General features: G+C 52.8%; 1 protein-coding gene across 2 annotated transcripts in view; it reads left to right on the top strand.

Moving 5' to 3' along the window:
- Positions 1–7,453, top strand: part of LOC135538165 (LIM domain only protein 7-like) — a 45,428-nt gene extending 37,975 nt beyond the window's left edge. For both annotated transcript variants that reach the window (XM_064964135.1, XM_064964136.1), the window contains 9 exons: positions 56–163; positions 722–1,092; positions 1,398–1,442; positions 2,558–2,613; positions 3,036–3,219; positions 4,576–4,839; positions 6,043–6,151; positions 7,012–7,114; positions 7,330–7,453. In XM_064964135.1, the coding sequence (XP_064820207.1) occupies positions 56–163; positions 722–1,092; positions 1,398–1,442; positions 2,558–2,613; positions 3,036–3,219; positions 4,576–4,839; positions 6,043–6,151; positions 7,012–7,114; positions 7,330–7,352 (1,263 nt within the window). In that variant the 3' untranslated portion in view covers positions 7,353–7,453. The remainder of the gene's footprint in view (positions 1–55; positions 164–721; positions 1,093–1,397; positions 1,443–2,557; positions 2,614–3,035; positions 3,220–4,575; positions 4,840–6,042; positions 6,152–7,011; positions 7,115–7,329) is intronic.
- Positions 7,454–7,891: the final 438 nt, after the last annotated feature.

Here is a 7,891-nt window from a genome sequence, read left to right on the forward strand (position 1 = left end):
AGTATTGGGGGGGTGGGGGTGTGTGTGAAGGGTAATATTCTGAGATGTCCTCCAGCTCCAGGTGCCGTCCCTCAGCACCTCCCCCTCCAGTTGGTCCTGGGACCCTGAGGAAGAGAGGAGGAGGCAGGAGAAGTGGCAGGAGGAGCAGGAGCGCCTCCTACAGGTCAGGAAGACATACATGCCCACTTAGCCTGGAACCACACTGAGCAAATGCCCACTTAGCCTGGGAACCACACTGAGCAAATGCCCACTTAGCCTGGGAACCACACTGAGCAAATGCCCACTTAGCCTGGGAACCACACTGAGCAAATGCCCACTTAGCCTGGGAACCACACTGAGCAAATGCCCACTTAGCCTGGGAACCACACTGAGCAAATGCCCACTTAGCCTGGGAACCACACTGAGCAAATGCCCACTTAGCCTGGGAACCACACTGAGCAAATGCCCACTTAGCCTGGGAACCACACTGAGCAAATGCCCACTTAGCCTGGGAACCACACTGAGCAAATGCCCACTTAGCCTGGGAACCACACTGAGCAAATGCCCACTTAGCCTGGGAACCACACTGAGCAAATGCCCACTTAGCCTGGGAACCGCACTGAGCAAATGCCCACTTAGCCTGGGAACCGCACTGAGCAAATGCCCACTTAGCCTGGGAACCGCACTGAGCAAATGCTGACTTCAATGTGGAACTGTTCATGCCTTGTGTGATGTTGTGCAGGAGAAGTACCGTCAGGACCAGGAGAGGCTGGATGCTGAGTGGCAGCAGGCCCAGGAGGAGGCAGGGGTGGAGGGATACAGGCAGGCTGAGGTGACCCCTGATCCTCTACCACCCAGATGCATCGTGGGATATGTAGTCCCTTGTGTCAAATCATCCACACCGAACATGGAGAGCTCAGGAGAGATGACCAATGGGATCGCTGGCCTTGCCAGTCCTCAGCCAGCCTTGAGCCAGCCCATGCCCCCTGTTGCCCATGTGGCATCCAATCAAAAGAAGGAAGTTGTTTTTGACGGGGAAAGAAGGGAGGAGCCTCTCCCTCAAGAAGGGAGGAACCTGGAAGAGGAGACTGAAGTGGCAGAAGGAGATAATTGGTGAGGAAGACCACACCTTGGTTATTATTTAGTTCTGGTGATGTTTAAAGGTGTCCCTCTGCCCAGTGGCACTACGGCCCTGTTCAAGAGAATCAAATCCTTGATGCATTGTCGGTTAATTGTGACTGACTTATCTACAAATAATGACTATTTTAAGGTGATTTGTGGACTAGTCAGTCACAACCTTGCTGGCTGCTGTCTAGAAATTGACTCTGCTGTGATTGTCCTCTCGCCTTCTCGCCCTGCCCTCTGCCCTCTCGCTCTGCCCTCTCGCCCTGCCCTCTCGCCCTGCCCTCTCGCTCCAGGTCTGGGGACTCCTATGGTTTCACCCAGCTATCTATAGCTGACAGGTCAGTCAGTACTAGAGACTCCTATGGTTTCACCCAGCTGGGGGCTTGGGACTGCACCTTTGTGATAACAAACTGCTGTAAATGAATCGTGTGATATTTGTATGACTAGTTGTGCTCAGTGTTTGTATGTGTGAGTACTGCAGGGTGTGGTCTTGTATAACCTGACAGAGGTGTATGTGTGAGTACTGCAGGGTGTGGTCTTGTCTAACCTGACAGAGGTGTGTGTGAGTACTGCAGGGTGTGGTCTTGTATAACCTGACAGAGGTGTGTGTGTGTGTGTGTGTGTGTCTGAGTACTGCAGGGTGTGGTCTTGTATAACCTGACAGAGGTGTGTGTGTGTGTGTGTGTCTGAGTACTGCAGGGTGTGGTCTTGTATAACCTGACAGAGGTGTGTGTGTGTGTGAGTACTGCAGGGTGTGGTCTTGTATAACCTGACAGAGGTGTGTGTGTGTGTGTGTGAGTACTGCAGGGTGTGGTCTTGTATAACCTGACAGAGGTGTATGTGTGAGTACTGCAGGGTGTGGTCTTGTCTAACCTGACAGAGGTGTGTGTGAGTACTGCAGGGTGTGGTCTTGTATAACCTGACAGAGGTGTGTGAGTACTGCAGGGTGTGGTCTTGTATAACCTGACAGAGGTGTGTGTGTGTGTGAGAGTACTGCAGGGTGTGGTCTTGTATAACCTGACAGAGGTGTGTGAGTACTGCAGGGTGTGGTCTTGTATAACCTGACAGAGGTGTGTGTGTGTGTGTGTGTGTGTGTGTCTGAGTACTGCAGGGTGTGGTCTTGTATAACCTGACAGAGGTGTGTGTGTGTGTGAGTACTGCAGGGTGTGGTCTTGTATAACCTGACAGAGGTGTGTGTGTGTGTGAGTACTGCAGGGTGTGGTCTTGTATAACCTGACAGAGGTGTGTGTGTGTGAGTACTGCAGGGTGTGGTCTTGTATAACCTGACAGAGGTGTGTGTGTGTGTGTGAGTACTGCAGGGTGTGGTCTTGTATAACCTGACAGAGGTGTGTGTGAGTACTGCAGGGTGTGGTCTTGTATAACCTGACAGAGGTGTGTGAGTACTGCAGGGTGTGGTCTTGTATAACCTGACAGACTTGTGTTTGTTGATTAGGATGAAATCCAAGTCCTCCCCATCGTTGGCGGGTTTCCACAGACAGGAGGTGAAAGGTCAGACTCTGCTGTTGACTGTCCCTCTGTTTAATGAGTGGCTCCCCATTCCAAACCCAGCCTTGATGTTGATGCACTTCACACCATGTTGGTCAAATCTAACCAGTCCTCATTTAGCTGAGGCCCAGGGAGACAGGGGTGGGGTGGGTAATGACTCTAACCAGTCCTCTCATTTAGCCGAGGCCCAGGGAGATGGGGGTGGGTAATGACTCTAACCGGTCCTCTCACTTAGCCGAGGCCCAGTGTAATGACTCCTCACCCTTCTGTATTGTGATAGAGGGGTTTGTTTTCACCTATTGGTTGTTGGAATAATATTGTTCACTCATTGCACAATGCTCAAATGACTGTCCTTGTTATTGGTCTTTCTGTACGAACTATGATTGGTTATACTGTGGTGACTCTGCTCTCTGGTTGGTTATTAGGCGCTGCTAGGGAGGTGGCGAGGAGGAAGCCTCCTCAGAGCATGTCGTTAGTGGAGGCTGAGAGACAACAGATCCTGGAGGAGATGAGGAAGAGGACCGCTCTGCTGACCGACAGCAGCTGGATACGACAACGCTCCACCTCGGACAACAAACAGCCAACTAACCGGCGAGGGCCAATGAGGAGGTAGGAGGGGGGGGGGTGTCAACCCATTAACCGGCGAGGAGGTAGGAAGGGGGGTTGTCTACCCATTAACCGGCGAGGAGGTAGGAGGGGGGGGTGTCAACCCATTAACCGGCGAGGGCCAATGAGGAGGTAGGAGGGGGGGGTTGACAACCCATTAACCGGCGAGGAGGTAGGAAGGGGGGGGTTGTCTACCCATTAACCGGCGAGGGCCTATGAGGAGGTAGGAGGGGGGGTTGACAACCCATTAACCGGCGAGGAGGTAGGAAGGGGGGTTGTCTACCCATTAACCGGCGAGGGCCTATGAGGAGGTAGGAGGGGGTTGACAACCCATTAACCGGCGAGGAGGTAGGAAGGGGGGTTGTCTACCCATTAACCGGTGAGGGCCTATGAGGGGGTGTCAACCCATTAACCGGCGAGGGCCTATGAGGAGGTAGGGGGGGGGGTGTCAACCCATTAACCGGTGAGGGCCTATGAGGAGGTAGGAGGGGGGTTGACAACCCATTAACCGGCGAGGAGGTAGGAAGGGGGGTTGTCTACCCATTAACCGGTGAGGGCCTATGAGGGGGTGTCAACCCATTAACCGGCGAGGGCCTATGAGGAGGTAGGGGGGGGGGTGTCAACCCATTAACCGGTGAGGGCCTATGAGGAGGTGGGGGGGGGGGGGGTGTCAACCCATTAACCGGTGAGGGCCTATGAGGAGGGGGGTGTCAACCCATTAACCGGCGAGGGCCTATGAGGAGGTAGGGGGGGGTGTCAACCCATTAACCGGTGAGGGCCTATGAGGAGGGGGGTGTCAACCCATTAACCGGCGAGGGCCTATGAGGAGGTAGGGGGGGGGGTCAACCCATTAACCGGTGAGGGCCTATGAGGAGGTAGGGGGAGGGGTGTCAACCCATTAACCGGTGAGGGCCTATGAGGAGGGGGGGTGTCAACCCATTAACCGGTGAGGGCCTATGAGGAGGTAGGAGGGGGGGGGTGTCAACCCATTAACCGGTGAGGGCCTATGAGGAGGGGGTGTCAACCCATTAACCGGCGAGGGCCTATGAGGAGGTGGGGGGGGGGGTGTCAACCCATTAACCGGTGAGGGCCTATGAGGAGGGGGTGTCAACCCATTAACCGGCGAGGGCCTATGAGGAGGGGGGGGGGTGTCAACCCATTAACCGGTGAGGGCCTATGAGGAGGTAGGGGGAGGGGTGTCAACCCATTAACCGGTGAGGGCCTATGAGGAGGGGGGGGGGGGGGGTGTCAACCCATTAACCGGCGAGGGCCTATGAGGAGGTAGGAGGGGGTGTGCCATTTGGACCGTACCTCTCTACGTGACCTGTTATCTGACCTCTCCATCTGTCCTCTCGGCAGGTACGACTCTCTGGACAACCTTCCCTCTTCCACCACCCTGCTCTCTAACCCCCAACGCCCCCACTCCTCCCTGGGTTTCTCCGCCCCGTACCGCCCCCCCTCCTCCCGGCACAGCGTGGGTGTGGCCCTGGGGGGTTACACCATCGGGACCCAGAAACACAGCCCTACCTGGCCCCGCCCCTTCAGCACATCTTCCCCCCCGCCCAACACCGGAGAGGAACCCGCAACCGGCGAATCACGACCCGTCTCACAGCAGCACCACCGGTAATGGACCAATCAGGACTTGTGTTGTATGTTTAAAATGTACAGTGCTTTTTGAAAGCGTTCAGAGCCCTTGGCTTTGTTACATTACAGCCTTGTTCAAAAATGGATTCAATCGTTTTTTTCCCCCTCATCAATCTACACACAATACCCCATAATGACATCACAATACCCCATAATGACATCACAATACCCCATAATGACAAACAGTTTTTTTCACGTTTATTAAAGATTACACATCTACTTAAGTATTCAGACCCTTTAATCAGTACTTTGTTGAAGGCATCTTTGGCAGCGACTACAGCCTCGAGTCTTCTTGGGTATGATGATGAGAGCTGTCCCGAAGCCACTGCTGTGTTGTCTTGGCTGTGTCAACTTTCACTCGAGTCAGAGGTCCTGAGCACTTTGCTCCGTTCATCTTTCCCTCGATCCAGACTAGTCTCTCAGTCCCTGCCGTTGAAAAACATCCCCTAAGCATGATGCTTAGATAGCTGACTAGTGATGTCACTATGGGGTCTTGTGATGTCACTATGGGGTCTTGTGATGTCACTGGGGTCCTGTGATGTCACTATGGGGTCTTGTGATGTCACTATGGGGTCTTGTGATGTCACTATGGGGTCTTGTGATGTCACTATGGGGTCTTGTGATGTCACTGGGGTCTTGTGATGTCACTGGGGTCTTGTGATGTCACTATGGGGTCTTGTGATGTCACTGGGGTCCTGTGATGTCACTGGGGTCTTGTGATGTCACTATGGGGACCTGTGTTTAGATTGAGGAAGGAATCATGTTGGCAGGCTGTAATGTAACAAAATGTGGATGAAGTCAAGGGGTGTGAACACTTTCCAAATCCACCATCTGAGTTTCAGTGCTGTAGTCTCCTCATACAGTCTGATCCCAGAGAGGAGAATGAGAGCATTCGTAACGCGGATGAATGCATGATTAACAGTCTCTGGAACAGAGAACGGGCTTCATGCACATACAATAAGTCAACATAATACATTAGACACAAGGGACTTTGTGAAAATAAAAACCCAGTTTCTGTTTTATCTTCCTGGTGAACTTGAAACCCATCGTCCAGCCGTATACCAAGGCATTTGTAGGAGGACACCTTTTCAACGGCTGTTCCCCCAGACCTTGTGGATCAGTCTGGTCCCTCTCATCCTGTTTGTTTCTTCCCGTGTGTTTCCGTTCCCCCTCTCCCTCCAGAGTGCTGACTTCTCGTCAGGTGTGTTCAGTGTGTGTGTGTCCTATGGGCAGAGGGGCTGCCATGGTCATTGAGACCCTGAACCTCTGCTTCCACCTGGCCTGTTTTCAGGTGAGAGTCTGGTCTGGACCTCCATTCACCTGGTTGGAGGAGAGGTCCTCTACACAACTTGTCAGCACACTCAATCACCCTTCACAGCATGAGCTAATGAGCACTGTAGCAGACTGACTGGCTTCACCTGGGCTCTGTAGCAGGCTGACTGACTGGCTTCACCTGGGCTCTGTAGCAGGCTGACTGGCTTCACCTGGGCTCTGTAGCAGGCTGACTGGCTTCACCTGGGCTCTGTAGGTAGCAGGCTGACAGGAATCCATGAGGTGTCACCTTTCTTTGGGGTTTCCCTTGGTTTCTAAACTCTCTGGTAATGCTAACTCTCTCTCTCTCTCTCTCTCCCCCCACACGGCGGTAGGGCTGGTAATGCTAACTCTCTCTCCCCACGCGGCGGTAGGGCTGGTAATGCTAACTCTCTCTCCCCACGCGGTGGTAGGGCTGGTAATGCTAACTCTCTCTCCCCACACGGTGGTAGGGCTGGTAATGCTAACTCTCTCTCCCCACACGGTGGTAGGGCTGGTAATGCTAACTCTCTCTCCCCACACGGTGGTAGGGCTGGTAATGCTAACTCTTTCTCCCCACGCGGCGGTAGGGCTGGTAATGCTTACTCTCTCTCCCCACGTGGCGGTAGGGCTGGTAATGCTAACTCTCTCTCCCCACGCGGCGGTAGGGCTGGTAATGCTAACTCTCTCTCCCCACGCGGCGGTAGGGCTGGTAATGCTTACTCTCTCTCCCCACGTGGTGGTAGGGCTGGTAATGCTAACTCTCGCCACGGTGGTAGGGCTGGTAATCACTGGTTGAATGACGCTAATCAGGGTTTTAGTTGATTCTCCTGATTCAGTCCATCTTCTCCTCTCCCTCAGTGTGTGGACTGCAGGTGCCGACTTGGAGGGTCAGAGGTCAGAGCCCAGATCAGAATCCGTAACGGGAAGCCTTACTGTGACCCCTGCTACATCAGACTCAAGTGTAAGTCATTCATAAAGGAGTCCGATAAGAATCCCCCCCCCCCCCCATGTATCCAGGTCGTTCTACTGGTCCACCTGCTCTGTCGCTGCACCTTTTTAATGAGAACATACCTGACATGAATATGATGAGAAGACATTTTGGAAGTTCTGTCCTGGTACTCTGTCATTAGATGATGTGTCATTACTACATCAGATGTTCTCTTATCAACCTTTCAGCACACCTTGCCACCTCCCTGTGACCAGAATGCATTGCAGCAGATTGAGGAAGAGACGACGACGACGACAACGTCAACCGTAAACACGACGGTGGAGATCTCGACGATGACCTCGTGTTGACCACGTATTTAGACCTGGTTGACCTTTCTTTCAGGGAACAATGTACCGATTTATACTATTGGCTGTGACTCAAAACGGCTTCCTATTCCCTTCATAGTGCACTACTACCCATAGGGCTCTGGTCAAAAGTAGTGCACTACTACCCATAGGGCTCTGGTCAAAAGTAGTGCACTATGTAGGGAATATGGGGCCGTTTGGGACATGTCTCTAAGAATCAGTTTTGGTGTTCTTCCTAGTTAATGAACTACTGTACATGGTAACATACCTTATGTCTCTGACTAAGAATCAGTTTTGGTGTTCTTCCTAGTTAATTAACTACTGTACATGTCCGTAGCTTTTAATATGCAAACGATGGCAACAACAATAGCTGGACACGTGTAGTTAAGAGCTGTAGGGAGTTTTAAATCACAGTTGTACTTGGGATTAGTGTTTTCTTGTTGAT

Source organism: Oncorhynchus masou, unplaced genomic scaffold, assembly GCF_036934945.1.
Source record: "Oncorhynchus masou masou isolate Uvic2021 unplaced genomic scaffold, UVic_Omas_1.1 unplaced_scaffold_922, whole genome shotgun sequence".
Classification (NCBI taxonomy): Eukaryota; Metazoa; Chordata; class Actinopteri; order Salmoniformes; family Salmonidae; genus Oncorhynchus; species Oncorhynchus masou.